This window comes from Pelophylax lessonae (genome assembly GCF_965119305.1).
Source record: "Pelophylax lessonae genome assembly, chromosome: 9".
Lineage (NCBI taxonomy): Eukaryota > Metazoa > Chordata > Amphibia > Anura > Ranidae > Pelophylax > Pelophylax lessonae.
In genome coordinates this window covers 152106401-152128550 of record NC_138776.1, presented here as the reverse complement: position 1 = coordinate 152128550, position 22150 = coordinate 152106401, and the positions used below count along the sequence as shown (strand labels likewise).

The window sequence follows — 22150 nt, the reverse complement described above, 5'->3', positions numbered from 1 at the left end:
ATGGACCACCTACTGGACTCCCCCCAAAAAAAAGGGGGTCGCCCTTCATGCCCCTCCATAGAGACCTACATAATAGGAAATCGCCCCCTTAAAACGGGGCTGCCCGCCGTGATGCGAACACATAGGAAGGCTACCCTGGTGGTCCTGCAGCGCTAAAAAGGGGCAAGTGCCCTACACAATAATGGCAGCATGACTGCCATCAAAAATAAACCGCCCCCACAGCAACACCCCTTCCAAGGGAGGCACAAAGCTTGCTGCAAGCCACGACCTAAATTTTTGTGGCGGCCCAGCCGCAAGTGCACATATCCCAGCCAGGCAGATGCCCAAAAAAAGAGCAGGGGCTTCAGCTAACCTCACTGGGGCCTCCCCCCCAATGGAGGCGCCCTAATCAGCCGCATGGCCTAGTAGGCCTCAAGGCGAGGCCTAAATTTTTGTGGATGCTCAGCTGCTTGGGCGTGAGCCCCACCGGAGCCTACCACCCAGGGGTAGCGGAGGGGAGGGCAGATACCCAAACGGAGGGTAGTGGCTTCAGCCACCCTCACTGGGGCCACCCCACTCCCGCTCCCAACCTGTAGGCCCCGACCTAAATTTTTGGAGTGAGGCGTGTACCTCCTGGGACTGCCCATAGGCGTAGTCAAGCTTTTTCCTGCCTAGTGTCCTACTCCTGTAGGGGGGGCAAGTATAACCCAATGGTCAAGGAGACAAGGAGCTGTGTCCGTCAATGAACGAAAGTGAAAATGCGTTTGATAAACAGTTGTGCAAATATGGTGTGGCATAAAAATGCATCTACTACCATTTTATTCTACAGGTCCTGTAGTTCCAGGAAATATGTTTTGTTGGGGGGGGGGTCTATGTAGTTAACCTCAAGTGAATCCCTTAAATCCCCAAAATCTATATATTATTTTATTTTTTTTAAGTATAATTAACATAATGCTGTACTGTATACAGTTTTCTTTAGCAAATATATTTTTTAAATCTGCTGCAAAGTTTCTTACAATAACTGTTAAGCCAGTACCTCCCAATTCGCAGCATCACTTTCAGCCTTCTGTGCAAATTTCTTTAATTGATAGTTGAGCTGCCACAGACGTAATGGGCAGCTCAGTGGACAACTGAAGCAGTGCACACAGCCGGCTGTCAACTCTGCTTCTGATTGAGAGACCATGGCCTAGCATTATCTGTTAGCGACAGGGAGTGCTGTTACTAGGAGGATCTTCAGTTAAGAAATTTTGCAACAGATTTAGAAAAAAATATTTGCTTTAGAAAACAGGGCTGAACAAGGCAGGGTGCCAAACATACTAAAAATAGATTTAGGGTTTACATTTACTTTAACCTGCCCATAGCCCAATGTTTTCATCTGCACTTGGTATATAAACACCTTCCAAACAAACTTCCAGACTTTTTAAACGGAGGAAATTGCAGAGTTTTCAAGTGCCATCACCTTAAATACAAGTAGGATAATCTATCAGCATTTAGGAATAATGCTCTTTTAAACCATTTTTTAATGCCGCTTGTGTGGTATGGTAATTGTTTCTGCGCTGTACATGAGAATCGCAGTGCGAGTGAAGTCCATAACAGCCAGAATAACATACTTAGAGGCGCTAAGAACTTTTAGACGCGCACCTGTAGTCCGATAAAGGAAAACTTCAAACTCATTTGGTCTGGAAAGGCAGCTTGCAAACAGCAAGGCTTCCTTCAATGGGCATTGCTCTCCACGTGGAGTAACAACTTGACATCAGTTGCTGATCAGGAACTGTTAAGTTGTTAGTCCCTGCCGAGAGTTCAATACTGGTTAAAATCTAGATCTGTGAAGTCACTTTCCATCCAAGTTTACCCTGTTTTAAGCCCTGATGAAGCCCCTGAAATGCGTTAGCTGTTTTTATGTGCCTTTTATTTATTTATTTTTTTTTTCATCAGCAATTCCAATTTCTTGGATGCTTTTATCCTGTTTTGTTCTGGCACGCCTTTCTATGTTTCAAAGATTTTGGCCATAACAGCCAATCAAGTTTCATTTTTTTAAAGCCCAAGTGCATAAAAAAAAATAAAAAATTAGGGTGTGTCCCTTGTGCTGATGCTGCTTCTTTTAGCTGAATTCCTCCTCCATCCATGCCCCGTTCTGCTGCCGTAATCTTTCAGTGCAGTGGGAATTAAGAGAAATAAGGGTCTGTCACAGGCTCTTATCAAGAATGCCCAAGTATGCCTGCCCCTTTTTTCCCAACTCGGCCATTCATAGAAGTCGTACTACAGCTTCTATGAATGAAAAGCGATCTATTAATAGAGGAGGGGCCGAAGAATGATAGGTCCACCCCCTGCATTCATAGATCCTGTTTCATTTATTGAAGCTGTAGTATGTCTTAATGAATAGAGGAGCTGTGCGGAAAGGCCAGGCATAGTTCTGGCTCTTGAGAGACTGTGACAATCGTTAGTTTTATTAAAGTAGAACTATAGGCAAAACCTTTTTTTTTTTTTTGCCATCTGTGTCCCATTGCAGAGATTTCCTTTCACTTTCTGTCCCATAGCTGAACAGGACATAAAAGGAAATCCCTGCAAATTAGGGAAATTCTTTAGGGTTCACCAGGACTAGTGTCCACGTTGGAACATTTCAACTATTACTTTTCTGGGGACAACCCAAAATGTTGAGATTTTCTTTTACTTAAAGCTTCAATGACCATGCTAAACAGGACAAATAGAGAGTGACCCACCTGTATCCGTGTCATCGGAGACTTTGAAGCAAATCCTGTATGAACTGGAACATCTGGATTCACAATGTAATGCTCAAACCAATCAGATTACATGCCATTTATTGGTACCCAAAGTTCTGCAGGAGGAGGTTGCTGAGCTTGACTGATCATTTACCGCTGTGCCTACTTTGGACCTCTCAGTGGATGTGTTTTGCATCAGGCTTGTCTGCTCAGTCACGAGAGTAACTGAGCCAGTGAAGTTGGTGAGTTTGCATTGCTTCTCCCCCCTTCGAGCACGGTGGTGGCGGTCATGGTGATCCAGTATACCTGCACATACTATTTAACATCCCAGGAATAACAATTGTGGACTGTTGCTGTTATTGCTATTATTCCTGCTGTCTTGGTGGAACTTATATTGACTGTATTCAGACTGTCTATGCACTAGCAGTCATGGTCCTAGATTGTTAGATGGTGAGGAGTTGTCATCATCTTTGCGCTACTGGAATATTGTATTATTATATGTTTTTAATTTATATGTATTCCGCATTTCAAATAGAGAGGATGAATCTCTTTAGTGGGGGCACAAACCGCAATAAAAAATGATAGGCATTCTAATCCCTCCCTACTCTAGCCAAAACGTTTAAAAGGTTTTGCCTTTAGTTATACCTTAAAGCGGAGTTCCACCCTAAATTTATACTTACCTCCATCTTCTCGCTCCGGGTCACCTGAAAAACAAATGGATAATCGCAATTTTTTTTTTTTTTTTTTTTTTACTTACCTTGTAGAGAAAATATACTCACCTTACTTCCTTCTCCCTCCCCTCGGCGGCCGCGGCCCTTCCTGGCTTTTGCAATGATTCCTGGGAGCTGAACGTCATCGCTCCCAGGAATCATTGCGCCTGCACCGGCCCCGACGTCAGTTCCGGGGCGCGCGCGTCATTCCCTTCTAAACAGCTTCTGGGCATGCCCAGAAGTTGTGGAGGGATGACGTGCGCGCGCACCGGAAGTGATGTCGGGGCCGGTGCAGTGCATCGTGGGACCGAAGAAGAAGGAAGAGGACGCGGAAGAGGATCGCGCTGGCTTCAAGCTGCCCACACCTGAGATGGCAGCGCTGGAGAATACATTTTCAAGCTAAGTATTTCTCCCAAAAGGTAAGTGCAACCCGGGACAGATCAGAGGCTAGCCATTGTGGAATGTGCTAGCCCTTACTGTCCCGGGGGTATTTTTATTAAAAAATGTATAACCAGGGTGGAACTCCGCTTTAACCCCTGCTGCATCAGAAAAATTATGGGAATGGGGGCAATGTAGGATTTCCGGCAATAGAACAGGCATCAGAACAAGGGACATAGCCTCCTGACCGGAAATTGTCGCTTGTGCTGATTTTTCTGTTTTTTGTTTTTTTTTAATTATGGCTGCACTCAGGCTTTAACTGAAACAAAGGCGGGCTGCAAACGCTCCATGTTTTTTTCCAGTATTCTTGATTAATTAAATCTTTTTTTTTCTTTTTTTTTTTTTTCTATAAAAGTCCTTTTACATGCAATATTTATTTATAAAATATTTATTAGATATTTTTGTTTTAGTTTTTTTGGTTTTATACGGAGGTTAAGGGTGTCAAAGCAACACTGTATTGATCAGTGGCCTTGTATGTTTTAGCAATGTTTTACAATTGAAATATATGGCATTCTTTCCCTGAACCTCCCTGCCAAACGCTCATACTCCAATATCTGGCGCCTTGATAACTCGCTACTCTCTAACCAAGATTACATAAGAGCTATCAAAACCAACCTAACACAGTACTTCAAAGAAAACTCAATTAATGAACTCCCTCCCGCCACCGTTTGGGCGGCCCATAAATGCGTCATTAGAGGAGAACTAATATCTCTAGCCTCTAAACGGAAAAAAATCAGACAAACACACATCTTAAAGCTCACCGAAAAAATTCGTTCCCTTGAAGGTACCCACAAACAGTCCCTAGCCGCCCAAGCTCTTAATGACCTAACACAAGCCCGAACTGAATTACTAGAAATACTAGGTAAAGTAGTTAAACGCAAATTCACTTTACAACAAAAACTTTATTATGAGTTTGGTAATAAATCCGGCAAATTACTTGCCAAAGCCATCCAAGCCAAAAAAGCATCGAGAACTATCCACTCAATCGTGGATTCCGCCGGGAACAGATTCTCATCTAACGAGGACATCGCAAATCAATTCGTTAAATATTATTCGACACTTTATAACCTGCATTCTGATAACCAGAAAACCAATACCTCTAGAACAGACAAAATCAAAGCCTTCCTAAACAAATATTCCCCAGGCCCCCTATCAACTGAAGCAATAGAGAAACTAAATCAACCCGTCAAGGGAGGAGGCAATCACAGCACTTAACCAACTTAAACCCGGTAAAAGTCCCGGCCCAGACGGTCTGACCGCAACCTATTACAAACTCTTCTCAGATATTCTGATCCCTCACTTTCTCCAAACCTTTAATTCCAACACATTAGCCACCGAAAAAAGCCCTGAACTACTAGAGGCGCACATCACGGTTATTCCCAAACATGGAAAAGACGCCTCACTAGTTACAAACTACAGACCCATCTCCCTCTTAAATTTGGATATCAAATGGTACGCCAAGATCCTTGCAAATCGCCTTCTCCCCCTCCTTCCTGATCTCATTTCATTGGATCAGATAGGATTCGTACCAGGGAGGGAGGCTAGGGACAATACCCTAAAAGCTCTGAATATCCATCACTGGCTCAATAATTCCAGCACACAGGGTTTCTTCCTATCCTTGGATGCGGAGAAGGCGTTCGACAGAGTGGCATGGGACTATATGTCCGAAGCCTTGAAAGCAATTGGCATCGGTGACCAGATGCTCCAATTTATCTTGACCCTTTATACCAAACCTAGTGCCCGTGTCAGGGTCAATAACCAACTGTCGAACGCCTTCTCCGTGTCAAACGGTACCCGACAAGGATGTCCACTTTCCCCTCTTATCTTTATTATCACACTTGAACCCTTTCTACGCAGACTACGCACACACCCCGACATCAAGGGAGTTACTATTGACAATAAACAATACAAGGTTGCAGCATACGCAGATGATATCCTTCTCTTTCTTACCGAACCCCTTACCTCAATCCCCAACTTGTTGCACGAACTTACGTCCTTTCAAAATATCTCAAACCTAAAGATTAACTACACTAAATCTAATGCACTGAATATCTCCCTTCCCGCAAACACTCTCAACCTTTGTCAATCAAACTTCCCGTTTGTATGGGATCCCCACTCAATTACCTATCTTGGTATCCAGATCCCCTCATCACTAACTGACCTCTATACACTAAACCACGCTCGATTAATTCGCTTAATTAAACAAGACTTATCTGAGTGGAAAAACTGCCCCTTTTCATGGTTTGGGAAAATCGCCATCATTAGGATGAACATCCTTCCGTGAATACTTTACCTTCTACAAACTATACCCATCAAACTCCCCCCCTCCTTTTTTATAACTTACAAACGGATTTGTTCCGAATTCATCTGGTCCTCCAAACGCCCGAGGCTGAATTGGCAAAGACTCACCTCCCCCAAAATGCAAGGTGGCGCAGGCCTTCCTGACATGCTCAAATATTATTGGTCTTGTCATCTCACAAGAGTTGTAGATTGGCATGCCCATGCCTCTTCCAAGGACTGGGTCACCTTAGAGAATTCGATGTCAAAAATCCCCACAATGCAACTTCCCTGGATTGATCCAATTCTGACTCATAAACCACACACAAAACACCCACTGATCGCTGCCACCCTTCAAATATTCAGACTCACCTGTAGAAAGTTCAACCTAGCCTCAGCCCCCGGCCCTTTAACGCCTCTTTCAAATAATCCAAGCTTCCCCTGCGGGCTCAAATTACACAACAACCCTACCAACACCTCAGATAGTCCAGAAAGGGTTGAACAATTATTCCACAACGGCTCCTTCTCCTCCTTTGAGAATCTGACAGCTAGGTTTCCCAAACATGGCATACCCCTTTTCAACTACCTTCAAATTAGACAATCTCTTCTATCCCCCAAAAGGTCTTCAGACTGGATGAAACCCCTCTCTCAGTTTGAAACCTTGTGTGCTCAAAACAAACCCCAACGACATCTGATTTCAACCATATACACTCTCCTGTCCTCGCAATTTGACTTCAACCTAGACAAAACCTGCAAACGATGGGAAGAAGACCTATCCATACACCTCTCACACACTGACTGGACACGTATCTTCTCTCATATACATAAAGGTTCCCTAAATGTTTCAGCACAAGAGAACGGTATGAAAATATTTACGAAATGGTATATGACACCAGATAGACTACACAAGATCAATGCTAACAATTCAATTCTCTGCTGGAGATGTAGTAGTGATAAAGGCACACTCCTACACATCTGGTGGGATTGTCACCTTATTCAATCCTTTTGGAGAAATGTCCACGACCTTATCGCTAACATTACTACTTATACTCCGGAATATTCTCCCGCACAATACCTTTTACACCATACCTCCCTCCCACAATCAGCCTACAAAAAATCACTTATACTACACCTCATCAACGCTGCCAAGATGTGCATCCCATGTCATTGGTTATCAATAACCCCGCCCTCTATAAAAGAATGGTTCTCCCGTATTACTAAAGTTGCCGAAATGGAAGAATTAATCCACCAAGCCAGAGAATCCCCTGATAAATTCTACAAGATATGGGCCCCTTGGCTCGAATTCACTAAATCTGATGTATATGTGAACTACACTTCAGCATCAAACTAAACCCAAAGTTTCTTTTTCTTTCTTTTTCATAATGCTAGCTTGGTATCTCTCTATCATTATCTTGATAAGTTGTTGATTACTAATTAACAATGTCTAGTCTATCCCTGATCTGATTTCTACAATACCTCCCCTTTTTGCCCTTCCTACATCCCCCTCTTCCCTTCCCACCCCCCCCCCCCTTCACCACACCTGATACGTTTACATACTATCATATATGGTGCATATGAGCCTTCTAACCCTCAAACATTCCACCCTCCCAAATAGCTTCCTTTCGCTAATACTAAAAGAGGGTCCCCCTATTATTTTTTTCTTTTTTTTTTTTTCTTTTCTATCTTTTTCCCCCTCCATTTATTATCCGCTCTTTCTTATTTAGAAAATACACGGCCCATCTCCGTGGAGCCCTCCCGTGAACCGGACACAGCATGATCCCCTTTGGGGGTGTCTGGATTAAGGGACGGATTCCCATGTGATTTACACATTCTGTTTGATTCACAATATGTTTACTGTGTCCCCCCCATAACAGTTACCTATTCATTCACTTTTATCTGTGATGATATTGTATTTTCTTCTCTCCCCTCAAATCTTAAGAGTTCTTAAGTCTCCCTTTTGTTATTGACCTTGTTACATGTCTAATATTAATTTGCATTGTATTATACGGTCCTTGTAAATCCACTGTTATTTACATGTTCATGTTCACCAAGAAATTTAATAAAATGTTTTTGAAAGAAATATATGGCATTTATTGCTTAGCATGTATACCCAAACCTGACGCTTCTCTTCCTACATTAAAAAAATGACATTTATCTTTTTTTCTACTTCAGATCCGGTCCATGATGGTACTGCTGAAGGAATTGAGAACATGGCAGATGCAGTTACGCATGCCCGGTTTGTTGGCACAGACCCAGCAAGCGATGAAGTTGTGCTGATGAAAATCCTGCAGGTAACTCGAGAGAGAAGGGACCGCTTCCCCCTGTCCTTATCTAGGGGGCAATTAGATGAATTGCTTAAGCTCTTTGTATCCTGTTACACAGAGACGCGGACCATGTTTTGACTCTGCTAGAGCTTTGCGCCTAATGTTATTTTTAAACACGGGGCTCATGTACCTGAAGTAAAAGCTTTTTCAAATAAAAGATAATTAAACGCTTCAATTAATTGATTTCAGGCATTTGTCAAGATGTGTCAGGAGAAGTCCCTATGAAGGGCTGGGTGGGGAATCGGCAGTGCAAAGGATGCTGAACTTCATCAGCGTAATTGAAACAGGAGGAGGCGTAGGCTATCTGTTTACTAGGAGGAACATGTTGACTTGTCTAATCAGAAAATAATAGCTAAGCTCTAAATCTGCTCTCCCTATATACTGTATGTTTGACGTTGACTTTGCTTTTATTTTAGTGTGTTAGAATACACTGATAACATCTCGGCTCCTATAGCTTAAACCGTTTTATATGGAATATATAGGACACTTTGTTTACTTGCTTTTTTTTTTTTTCCTTCAGGTATTACGCACGTTGCTACTTACGCCAGTAGGAGCTCATCTCACCAATGAGTCTGTCTGTGAAATTATGCAGTCCTGTTTCCGCATTTGTTTTGAGATGAGGCTGAGCGGTAAGTTGTGCATTCAGCCTGATTTGCTTGATGTCTATTTCATTTAAAGGAGCAGCAATAGGAGTGAGAGAGCCCAGCCTACATACGTGTGCAGGTAGTGAGGCTTACGGTTAAGCTTGGGGCTCACAGTTTTGCTTGCTTTAGTGCACGTACAGTGAATGAAGGCCAGTTTATGGCAGAAGTAGATTGGCTCTAGCTTGCTTTGTCAGGAACCCCAGCTTAAACCGCAAAAAGTGCTTCTCACTACAATGCATTGCAAACCTGACTTTGGGACCCCTCTTATAATACGGACTCATTAAAAAAAAGAAAAAAGCACAGACAGTGTGGCAATGTGCTGAATCTAATAGCCTGCAGATCGTGTTTCAATAAAATGACATCCCTGCTTTTTAAAAAGGGAAATTGTTACTTTAGATTACTCCTTTAAATTGTAAGCTCCATGAGCAGGGCCCTCCTATTCCTTCTGTATTGAACGGTAATGTAATTGTACTGCTCCCTAATGTATTGTAAAAGGTTGCGCTATATAAATCTTGTACAATAACAAACGAATAATACTTTTAGTGCTTCGTCGTGCATTTGCTATAGTTCATATTCCCTGTTGTCGTTTCAGAACTGCACATCTATTGGATTTTTTTTTATTTTTTTAGTTCTGTAAAGGTTTGAGTGCATTATAACTTATTCTTCCATGAGTTCTCCAACAACTGAGATTTCGAATGCTGTGTATGTGAGCCTGTATTTTCAGATGATGTATCTCTGTTCTACATAACAAGCTCCACAGCACCATCTAGTGTTTCTTTGCATGGAGCACTACTAAACCAGGGGGTGAAGACTGGGCCTGGTTTTAATAAATTTGCTGTAATCCTTTGTAAACAAGGAATGGAGGGGAGACTGCTTGCTGAAGCCTCTTGATAATATCACACCACGTAATGACACCTGTGTTATTTGTTTTTGTCTTCGCAGAGTTATTGAGAAAATCTGCAGAGCATACTCTTGTCGACATGGTGCAGCTGCTCTTCTCAAGGTAAACCCTCTTGTGTTTGCCTGTGCCTTGCTGACACGGCCCCCTGAGGACTGACATATTCTATACTTATTTGGGGTCCACAGGGCAGGATGTGGCAGTAGACTTTCTGGAGAGTGGACCAAAAAAAAAAAAAAAGATAAATATAATAGTCATAGGACCTTGAGGATATGCTGTTAACTACAAGTTCATTGTTTGGTGGCTCATCTCCAGATGTTTAAGTCGCATGCATTGATGTCAAAGTCCATCTTTTAACTTGTGAACTGCGAATTTTAAACCATATATAATTGGCTACATAAAGCCTATTGACACATTGACCATGCAAAATAGGGCATGTAAAATGTGTTACTGTAGTTAAATATCCCCACTGCACAAAGTATGTCAAATTATTATTTTTTAATGCCAGATTAACAAGCCTCATGTAGACCCTCAACCTCTTTACTGAGGAACAATTGTAAAGTGCTGCACAAAGTTTTTATAATGTGCTGTATATCCTGTAAAATCCTGTATATGGTGTAATAATTTTTATCGGCTGCAAATGCGACAAATGGACTCCCCACTTGCAAGGTATACTTGCCAATCCATAATCTTTTGCAGCCTCCTTGATCCTGTGGACCATTTTATTTGTTGTGCTGATGGATCAGAGTTTCCGGATATGGGGGAGCATGTGCTAACAGGCAGAGTCAAACACAGTCTCATGGGGTGTGACCAGCGATGCTACCCAAGATAAGACCTGTTACCAGAGCTTACTCGAGTTTGGATCGATGAGTAAGGAGTTAGGCTATCAGGAGACCTTGCCATTCACCCCCGAATGGGCAAAGTCTCTGTGTCTCTTTTTATTAATAGGTCTTTAAAGAAGCTATACTGAAATCCCTTTGTATTTTCATATTGTCACCACAATCTGCTCTGATGATGCGCACAACACTCGGTATTGAGTGTGTTCTAGTTTTAAGGCCCTATTATGTTGCCTACATTACCTGTTAAAAAAACAAGTGGTTCTTTTAGGAAAAGGAGAGTCTGCTTGGTCGATATATTATACATAGAAAAATTTGCGTGGCTGTCAACCGGTCATTAGAAATTTGTTAAGCAAAGCTTTAAGTGGCATCTTGCGTGACCCAGCAAACTAAACAGTCCCCAGCTGCATCATGCTGGCCATCTCTACGTACACGTGAGTTGTCAACTTACTACTTTGTAAATAATAAAGCTGGTATCACAAAGGACAGAGTACAACAATAGTCATGTTAGTGGCATTGGGCACAAAACATTTTTATTTGTTACTTTTATACTTGTTATATATATTACTTAAATGTAAAATTATCTATAAACTTGAAATGGAACGTGTTTTATATTTGGGCTTTTGAGACAATGTACAGGGAATTTTTGGAACCAATCAGAACAGAATGTATTTGTTAGATTTTTTCCAACAATCCTGTTCTGCCGCCCTATTACAGGGCATTTCATTCTCACTCTCGTGAGTTTAAGGCCGGGTTCACACTAGCTGTGGCCACGGCTCACAGTAGGGGGTCCACTTTGTCTCTGTTCTCCGTTTCAGGTGCAAATCATTGGCTGGATTTGTACCTGAAACGGAGAAGATACACAGGACCCTTTTCCAGTGCGGACCGCGGCCGCCTTGGAGCTGTGTAAACCGGCTTAATTGAGAGCCAGTCACACTCTCCTGTCATGCGAATTGGATGCGGGGAAACCTAACACGTTACCTCCACTGTCGGAACATTCAGCTGTGGTCAAATTAAACATTTCCAACAGTCCCATTTGAAAACTGTTAATCGTTAGATCGACTTCTGTTGAGTGGGAATTGCCTTGGATATATTGAAAAGACCAGTTGAATTTCAATTCATCTATGGCCAGGTTTAATTCTTTGTTTAGTACTTTGCGTTCAACCCATTCATTACAAGTACAGTAATATTAAAGTCTTGTTTTTTTTTTTTTTTTCTTCAAATATAACAAACATGTCATACTTGCCTGCTCTGTGTAATGGTTTTGCACAGAGCAGCCAAGATCCTCCTCTTCTCGGGTCGTGCCCCCATTGCAAGCAGCTTAGCTACGAGGGAAGCCAAGCCACTGCTTTGTGTGTCCATTCAGATACAGGAAAGCAGCATCCAATTTGCATCAGTGTGAACCCAGCCTAAAACGACTGTTAACAGTCATTCTTAATTGAATAGTATAAAAGGAGGACAGTCTACCTACTTAGGACTTAAGTTTTTCTTCTAGGCACAGTTGTATTAGACCAGGCCATCCTCATTACTTCTGTTTTCTGATCTTGGAACTCTTTTTTAAAATACCTCTTTGTAATACATCAGAGACATTCCCAAAAACACCCAGGTTTGTTCCTTGGCACTCGTGATCAAAAAGCCTGATTTATCAAAGTGCCATTATCAAGAAATGTCACATCTGCCAATCAGACATATGCCTACCTTGGAATTTGCAATCTAGGGATATAGGAAAAGTTACATGGCAAAGGCTTCAGAAAGCAAACCTTTCCACCGAAAGTCAGGTTAGTGTAAATTTAGCGGACCTTCTGACTTCAGAACAGTTAAAGCGTTTGCTGGATAACATTAGCATTTCATTGGTCTCCTACTAAAAATGCATTTCATTGCTCTCCTACTTAAAATGATCTTTTTTCGAACTCCAAAGAGTTCACTGCCATAGATAATTTGCTTCTTTTTTTTGTTTTTGATCCGCAAGAGGCTATAGAAAAAAAAAAAAAATCCTCTCCTCCACACAGGCGAGGTGGATGGGAGGAATCCTCACAACTTAGCTGTTGTATTCTAACAGGTTACCTCCACTGTCAGAACATACTGATCAGCACTTCAGCTGTGGTCAAATTAATGTTTTCTAACAGTCCCATTTGAAAACTGTTAATCGTTACTGTCAAGTGGGAGTTGCCTTAGATATATTGAAAAGACCGGTCAAATTTCAATTCATCTATGGCCAGGTTTAATACTTTGTTTAGTACTTTGCGTTCAACCCATTCATTACAGTAATATTAGTCTTTTGTCTTTTTTTTTTTTTATTTTTTTCAAATCTAACAAACACGTCATACTTACCTGCTCTGTGTAATGGTTTTTCACAGAGCAGCCCAGATCCTCCTCTTCTTGGGTCCCTCCCCATCACTCCAGGCCCCTCCCTCCTGCCAAGTGCCACCACTGCGAGCAACTTTGCTATGAGGGAAGCCAAGCCACTGCTTTGTGTGTCCATTCAGATACGTAGCCGTGGCTCAGTCCTGCCCGCTCTCTTTCCTCATTGGCTTATTGACTTTGACAGCGGGAGCCAATTGCTCCTGTTGCTGCATATCAGCCAATGGGAAGTGGGAGACCCCGGGGAGCCTCCGCTCTCATGCACATCACTGGATGGACATCAGGCTTGGGTAAGTATTAGGGGGGCTAAGGGGGGGAGCTGCACACTGAAGGTTTTTTTACCTTCGTGCATAGAATGCATGAAGGTAAAAAACCTTCAGCTTTTACAACCACTTTAACTTCATAATCCAGACACAATGTCAAACACTGATCAAATCATCAGGAACCAGCTAAAATGTTTTAGTAGCTGGAAATTCATCCATCCATATTATGAACTGTGTATTGAGGAATTTGTTGAATTTTTCTATGTGTATGGCAAGCTTTAGCCTTTGTTTTACCACCGATATACAATGGATGACGGCAAATTTTTGACTGCATCCTTACATTAGAAGATGCGAACAGCGCTATAGAACTGTGGCATGCCTTAGTGATGTCATTAACATCTTTTGATAAACTTTTTCATTCTGATTGGATGCAAAAAATGGCTACACTTTTACTACTATTCAATTTGTCTTGCTTCGCCCAGCATGCATTAGGTTCTCCATATATATTGTGCAAATGATGGTAAAGTACTAATAGTTCCTTTTGTTGTGATAGGAACTGGGGAGCTAAATAAATTAGATCTGACATTCAGGAACTCATGTTTTGCTTTAATTATATGTCATTACAAATCAGGCAGGTGAAAATTTTAAATTGCAACTGCAAAACAACTGACCTTCAAAACTCAATTATCTCTGGGTGTCACGACCACAAGCTCCAACTCATAATTTAAGTGGTGTTCTTACTCATGCAAAATGCCAGGCTGACATTGCTAGAATCTGATATTTCTCTATTCCCCCTTTTAGATGGGTTTTTAATTAGCATTGATTGCAGCACTAAAAAAGAACTATAAGGAATTGGTTTTTAAATGTTTTCACACAAGATTCACACTACCTTTACCCAAAATTCACATATTTTTCTAATTGTGTTCAACTGGAAAAAAACCTGCTTAAAAGTTGTGTGATATTATAAATATACTCGACTGTAATCTGCGTGTAATTATTATTCATACATGTGTATACATTGTTTGTATTATCTCATGAACTTTTATTGCAGATTGCCACAATTTAAAGAGGAACCAAAAAGTTATGTTGGGACAAACATGAAAAAGGTATTGTAACATTTCCATTTTCTTTCTTTCCAAGGTTGCATGATTTTTGTAGTTTTTGTCATGGGTGTTGTGTTTCTTGAATTGTCTTTCTCTTGATCGATTTGTCTTTTTCCTCTCTATCGTATTGTTTTCATATTTATCTTAAATATTTTGCAATTAGTTTTCCTTTTAACATTCTCTGATTTCAATACTACTTTTTTTCTGATGCGGTTTGTGTATTGTGTACATCTAGGACTAGTTGATTAACATTTACAGTTGCAGCATACTTCTTCTCTCTTGGTCTTTTAGCCGCGGCAGATAGGTACTCTTGCAGCCACTGTAAAGATCAGTCAGATGCTGCAGTTTGAAAAAAAGATGGCTGTTATCTGATAATTGTTTTATCTACCATCTTCACTTTGCTTTTCTCCACATTTTCAGATTGGACCCCATAGCCTATTCTGACAGTGCGTGTGGCTAGGCTGATTGTGCTATGTTTACTACTGCATATTCCAGCAATAGATAACATACTCTTCTCCCTTTGTTTTGCCTACTGTATTGAATGACGTTGTGAAGGTTATTAAGATCAGTTCTGGAAGTATATGTTTAAGGCTCTGTTCAGGTCTGTGCACTGAGAATGAGCATTCGTATGTTGCACATTTTGGTGTTGCAGTGCTATTAATTCTTAAAGCTGAGCTCCAGAAATTCAATCACTTTGTAAAGTGGCATACTATAAGATAAGTCCAGTAAGGTGCATGCCACGAAGTAGACATATCTTTTATTTACGTCTGACCGTTTTATGGAGCGATCGCTACACTCTTAGGGCCCTGACAGGTGAAACGCTGCTTGCGTACAACAGTAGCTCTGCCCTCACTTCCTCCCCTCCTCACTGTTCTTTTACAGAAGACTTTTTTATTTGTGAAAGAGTTCACATATTAAATACAATGTGCTGTTATTGGGCAGGTAGAAGGGAGAGGTGGACACAGCAGCTGCATGCAAGTCTACAACACCAGGACTGTAGAGAGCTATGTTCCTAGTGCTCAGTCAAATTTTAAATGGTAAATTAAAGAAGTCCATGAAGTGGCATGCACTTTGTTGGCTTTAATCAGTGATTCAGAACACCGTGACGCATTTCCTAGAGTCCAACTTTTTTTTTGTAAATCAATTTTTATTGAAAAGATAGGAAAATAGTAACAATACATCTAGAGTCCAACTTTAATGGCAGCTCAAGGCACCTTGCCAACATACCTGTTGTGGCGCACCACAACACACAGTAGCAAAGTACTGCGTATTTTGGTACGCTACCCTTCCAAAAAAAAAAAAAAAAAGTCTGTGCGCGGTTTTTAATGTGCTTTTGTGTGCTATAGAGCCAATTAAAAGGAATAGGCTGCCCTAAAGCAATGAAAAATATTGCCTAAAGCAAGGAACCACAATGGTGTGAACATTGCTGAAGGTTTTGATTTGTCTATTTTTTATCCTCTAAAACTGCACTATATATTGATTTATACATAAATATATTTATACTGGTGTACAGTTGCATACAAGGCTTTTCGTGTCATTGTTATATGTTCTACTTAGGCCTCGTTTACACTTGCCCTGCTGTTTGAAGCATGATCCGTGTTCGGATTGCTCTTCTAACAGCGAGGAGGCAAAGCAATTCTCTAAATACCAGACAACCATGCACGTTGTTGCAGCACGGCCCTATTCAGTTGAACGGATTGCAAGAAGTACTGCCCGCTGAATGTTACAGGGTAAAAATCCTGGTTCAAAGCAAAGCATTATGATTCAGCCACATGTGTACACCCCTGATGGCTGCATCAAAAGCAAAATGGAGGGGGTTGGGGTAAAAACACAGCTCAACGGTTTGCCACCACCCCCCCCCCCCCCAATCACAAGTGTAAACGAGCCCGTAAATGTTTTCTATTTACAATGGAAATAAACTCAACCCAGTTCTTTATTTATGGTCTTTTCTTTGTCCTCACCAATAGAATAGTGCAGGTTGTATGAATAGATTTGTTTGCAATGCAGGTGACATACTTGCTTCTCACTTTCCATGTAATGTGCATTACAGACCTGTTGGCAAGGAAACCTCAGCTCTCAGATGCTCAGTATAAGCTTGTTAGGGTATCAGGTTCTTATAAAACAGGTTCAACCATCAAATTTTTTTTCCTCATTCCTATTTTATTTTTTTAAGTCATAGCAGGGAAAGCTGTTATTCCTTAGATATTTAGTAAGGAAAATTTGGATTAAAAAAATAAGTAAATAGTCCATTGAGAAGAAAACTGTTTCCACAGCCATTGTCTGGATCAAGGTTTATTGATCTTTGCTGCCAAAATCAGCACCTGTCCCGCCAAAGCCCAACTCACCGTAAATAATAACCTTTGTGTTCAGACTTCATCTCTTCTCAGAACGTCTATCCAATTCTTGGGGGGAAAAATATGGCCCACTTTGCTATGGTAATATACACTGTTCAAAAAAATTAAAGGAACACTTTTTAATCAGAGTATAGCATCAAGTCAATTAAACACATGAGCTATTAATCTGATCAGTTAAGTAACAGAGGGGGTTATTCAGTTTCAGCTGTTTTGGTGTTAATGAAATTAACAAGTGGACTAGATGGGCAATGACGAGACACCCTTCAAAGCAGGAATGGTTTTACGAATTTCCCTACTCCTCTTTTCTGACTGTTTTTCACTAGTTTTGGTAGGGTCAGTCTCACTACTGGTAGCACGAGGCGATACCTGGACCCTATAGAGGTTTCACAGGCAGTCCAAATTCTCCAGGATCGCACATCAATACGTGCCATTGCCAGAAGGTTTGCTGTGTCCACCAGTACAGTCTCAAGAGCATTGAGGAGAATTCAGAAGACAGGCAGTTACTCTAGGAGAGCCGGACAGGGCCGTAGAAGGTCCTTAACCCATCTGTAGGACTGGTATCTGCTCCTTTGTGCAAGGAGGAACAGGATGAGCACTGCCAGAGCCCTACAAAATGACCCCCAGCAGGCCACTGGTGTGAAATGTCTCTGACCAAACAATCAGAAACAGACTTCATAAGGGGGGCCTGAGGGCCCAACATCCTCTAGTGGGCTCTATGCTTCTATGCTTACTGCCTGGCAACATAGAGCTTGATTGGCATTTGAAATTGAACACCAGAATTGGTAGGTCCACCATTGGGCTTTTCACAGATGAGAGCAGGATCACCTTGAGCACATGTGACAGACGTAAAAGGGTCTGGAGAAGCAACCGAGAATGTTATGCTGGCTGTAACATCGTTCAGCATGACCAGTTTGGTGGTAGGTCAGTGATGGTCTAGGGAGGCATATCCATAGAGGGATGCACAGACCGGCTAGACAATAGTACCCTGACTGCCATTAGGTATCGGGATGAAATACTTGGACCTTTTGTCAGACCCTACTCTGGTGCAGTGGGTCCTGGGTTCCTCCTGGTGCATGACAATGCCCGGCCTCATGTGGTTAGAGTATGCAGCCAGTTCCTGGAGGATAAAGGAATTGATACCATTGAATGGCCTCCGCTCTCCTGACCTAAATCCAATAGAACACCTCTGGGACATTGCTTTGGTCCATCTGATCCCACCAGGTTGCAGCTCAGTCTGTTTTGGAGCTCAGTGATACCCTGGTCCAGGTCTGGGAGGAAATGCCCCAGGACACCATCCATTGTCTCATTTGGAGCATACCCTGACCATGTCAGGCATGAATAAAAGCACGTGGTGGGCCATACAAACTACTGAGTACCATTTTGAGTTGCTGCAATGAAATTTCAGCAAAATGGACTAGCTTGTTCCATCATTTTAGTTGCAGTGGTAACAGCCCCTAACAATAATTGCATGTAATATCCGACAGGCTGGTTGTTCACAGGTTTTTTGATCACCTTGGGTTCATTTAGCCTGCCCATACATGGTTTGAATCTCTGCCAGTTCTTGCTGAACAGGCTGAGATTTGAACTGTCTATGGTCTGCTTAAGACACTCGGATAAGCATTTCACAGTAGCTTTAAAGATTTTTTTATTTTGTGTCAATCAGAAAAATGATTGCAGTTGCAAGAGAGGCTGTTAAAGGATCTTTAAAAGTGCAGATAGGGTCACAAGTGGACATTTTGAAGATCTTTTTTTATCTTTTGACACATTATAAATCATAACATGAAAATCGAAGGTTAAAGTGTAACTATAGACAAAGTATTTTTTTTCCTTTTTAGGTGGAGCAAGAGAAGGTTGTAACCCCTGTCAGTTTTTTTTTTTTTGCCACCTGGGTTCCATAAGGGAGATTTCCCTTCACTTCCTTAACTTGAATTTTTGCAAAAGCGTTTGACATAGTTCCTCACACACGACTAATGTGTATGGTTAAGTCTACAGGCTTGGAAAAATCAGTTTGTAAATGGATAGAAAACTAGCTAAAAGACCTTATTCAGAGAGTAGTGGATAATAATTCATATTCTGGCCAAAGGTTGTTAGTGGTGTACCCCAAGGTTCAGTTTTGTTAAAATGGGGTCTGGGATTAAAAGTACCATTCAGTCTTTGCAGATGACACCAAGCTTTGCAGTGGAATAACTTCCTTATAGGATATCTCCAACTTACAAGCTGACCTCAATGCACCGTTTAAGTGTACAACTATGTGGAAAATGAGGTTTAATGTTTATAAATGAAAAGTCATGCACTTGGGGGCTAAGAATATGCATGCATCCTACATACTAGGGGGAGTACAACGGGGGGAATCCATAGCAGAGAAGGATCTGGTTGTTCTGGTAGGTCAATAGCCTAATATTAGCATGCCATACCAAGCTGCAGTTTTCAGCAGCAAGCAAAATTATTTCTTGTAAAGAGAGGTATGGACTCCAGAGAGAGTGATATCATTTTGCTGCTGTACAAATCTTTTGTAAGACCTCATCTGGAATATGCAGTTCAGTTTTGGGCACCATTTCACAAAAAGGAGATTAGCTAGCTGGAGAAAGTACAGAGAAGGGCTACCAAACTCATAAGAGGCATGGAGGAGGTCCACTATAAGGAAAGATTAGAGGAATGGAATTTATTCTCTTGAGAAGAGGAGACTAAGGGGGGATATGATCAACATGTATAAATACATAAGTGGTCCGTATAGTTCCCTTGGTGTTGAGCTATTCACTTTAATGTCATCACACAATTTCTTAGAGCAGTGTTTGGCGACACGTCACTTATGATCTGTCTTGAAAAGTCCAGAAGAAAAGCTTTGCTAGTATATGAGCAAAAGGAATGCTTCCTTTACGCAGACAACTTTACATTCATGTACATAGGCTTCTATGCCAATGAAAACTATTTAAACAATTAATGTTTATTCATACTTCTAGTTTACCCTTTCGCTGCCAGAGCTGTTTTTGCACATGCATTAAAAAAAAATAATTTTAGGCCTGACGATTGCATAAACCCCACACCATTAAATATTTTCTGAAAGAGGACACCCTACAGAATAAAATGGTGCCAGTTCCATTTTTTTTTTTGTTACACAATTAGTGGAACAGTTTAGGAAATACAACATTTCAATAGAAAAATACACTAAAGTAAATTTTAGGGCACACACAATAAATTTACTAGTCTTTTTTTTTTTTTTTGCTAAAATATGAGATGATGTTGCGCTGAGTAAATAGATACCCAACATTTCAAACACCTTAAAATGGCGACAAACTTCATGACACTATCGCGCAATCAGTTTTTGTGATTAGGTGCCCTTAACTTATGTATTTACGTGTGTGTTGGGTGGGGAGCCTCAGATTTTTTGGGGGGGTTGTAAGTGCTTGGGTGTTACTTTAATTTTTTACTATTTCTTTTATTTATCTTTTTTACTTCACTTTTTTTTGGTTGGATGAGTTTACAGCTCCATTATTATGTATGGAGCAACACTGCGGGGGGAATTTACTAATAATGGAGCAGGTAGAATCTGGAGCAACCGCGCATAAGAAACCAATCAAACTGAAAGATGGAAGCTGGTTGGTTGCCATGCACAACTGCTCTAGATGCTGCTGGCTGCTCCAGTCTTAGTAAATCCCCCTCTGTGTTACCAGCTGTGGATGTGTAGAGTGCAGCTAAACTCACATCAAGCACTCCACACCGTCCACCTCAGAATCTACATTTTGTGACAAGTATCAAACAGTCACTTTGATACTACCTATTATCTTATTTATGCAATACTGGGCACAGGCTGAGTATTCCTAGAAACAACCATCAGGGATATATTTAATTGTCATCTGTGCTCTGCAAGTTGAAAAAGGCCCTAGTCCGTTAAAGGGTTAAGGAAAGAAAAGGTGCTTGAACAGGGCAGATCCTGCAGCTCTCTCCAATACAGCAATACGGAGTGCTTGAGTGCCAGTTCACACTAGTGTGATGCCAGACATCGCATGTGATTCGCACCGCATTGCTGTACAGATCACATGGGATGTCTGTGCAAAGCGATTTCAGCCATACAAAATGTGTGGCTGAAATTGCATCACATTCACACCAAAATGGGGCCAAAACCTTTTTTTGATTTGCACTAGAATCGGATCAAATGGGTGTTCACACCTATGTGATCCGATTCCTGCACCATTTCGCAGTTCGCACTGCGATCTGCGAACCAATCTGGGGGTGCCATTAACTGTACATTGACACCCCCAGCGATTAGCAGATCTCAGTGTGAACCACTGTGTGATTCTGGTGCGATACAGGAACCGGCACTGATTCACAGAGTTTCCTGCATCGCACCAGTGTGAACTGGACTGAAAGCTTAAACAAAGATAAAGGAGAGCACAAAGATCTTGTGAAATAAAAAAAAATGTATTTAATGTCAATGAAATCTATAGAAAATGCACTTTCAGGAACCAGGGCACGTAGGCGCAGTTTGACGTCTATGCAGTCAGAGTGTAAGCTAGAGCAATGGTCAAAGGCAAAAGCTGCAAGGATTCTCTATTTCTCTGCCCCTCCACTTCCAGGACAACTCTCAGCCAAGCAGCTGTTCTGGATGAGACATTACCTGCAGCAGGCTCCATGCCAGAGCACACGTGAAGATGTGAGAGTTTATGTATATCCCTCTCTGTTTCTTTGATTATCAAAGCAATGTGATTCATGGGTATGTTCCCCTTTCTCAAGCCTGCCATGGATAAATCATCCTTTAATACATTAAGGTTAGGTGGAGTGACACCTTTGTGCCCTGGTTCCTATAAATGTGTTTTATATAGTTTTATATTGAATCTGTTTTATTACTATTTTTTTTTTTTTTTTTAACAGTAAAGAGAATAAACAGAGTACATGTCCATTTTCAGCAAATGCAGATTTCTATTTTTTATAAGTTTTTGAACAGCCTGAATTGTTGTTTTGGACACTGAATCCTGCAAGGATGCTAACCTCAACACTTTGCGTAAAACGTGAAATCATCTGTAGCGTTCTATACAAGTCCATGTCTGTGGTACATCCTTATGGAGTCCAGACCCTGAAGACCCCTTCAGGGGTATGCGCACCTTGACAAGTTAAACCTGGACCCTATATAAGGACAAGTGTCATGGACCGGTAAAGCAGAATCACGCTGTGTCTCTTACTGTTAATGTTAATACTGGGACTGTGCAATATATTCACTTAATAGTGCAAGCGTAAATTCAACCACT

General features: G+C 41.3%; 1 protein-coding gene across 5 annotated transcripts in view; it reads left to right on the top strand.

The window, feature by feature from the left end:
• Positions 1 to 22150, top strand: part of GBF1 (golgi brefeldin A resistant guanine nucleotide exchange factor 1) — a 332969-nt gene that overhangs the window by 162928 nt on the left and 147891 nt on the right. For all 5 annotated transcript variants that reach the window (XM_082268417.1, XM_082268418.1, XM_082268420.1 and 2 more), the window contains exons 5-8: positions 8297 to 8415; positions 8969 to 9077; positions 10035 to 10095; positions 14502 to 14556. In XM_082268417.1, the coding sequence (XP_082124543.1) occupies positions 8297 to 8415; positions 8969 to 9077; positions 10035 to 10095; positions 14502 to 14556 (344 nt within the window). The remainder of the gene's footprint in view (positions 1 to 8296; positions 8416 to 8968; positions 9078 to 10034; positions 10096 to 14501; positions 14557 to 22150) is intronic.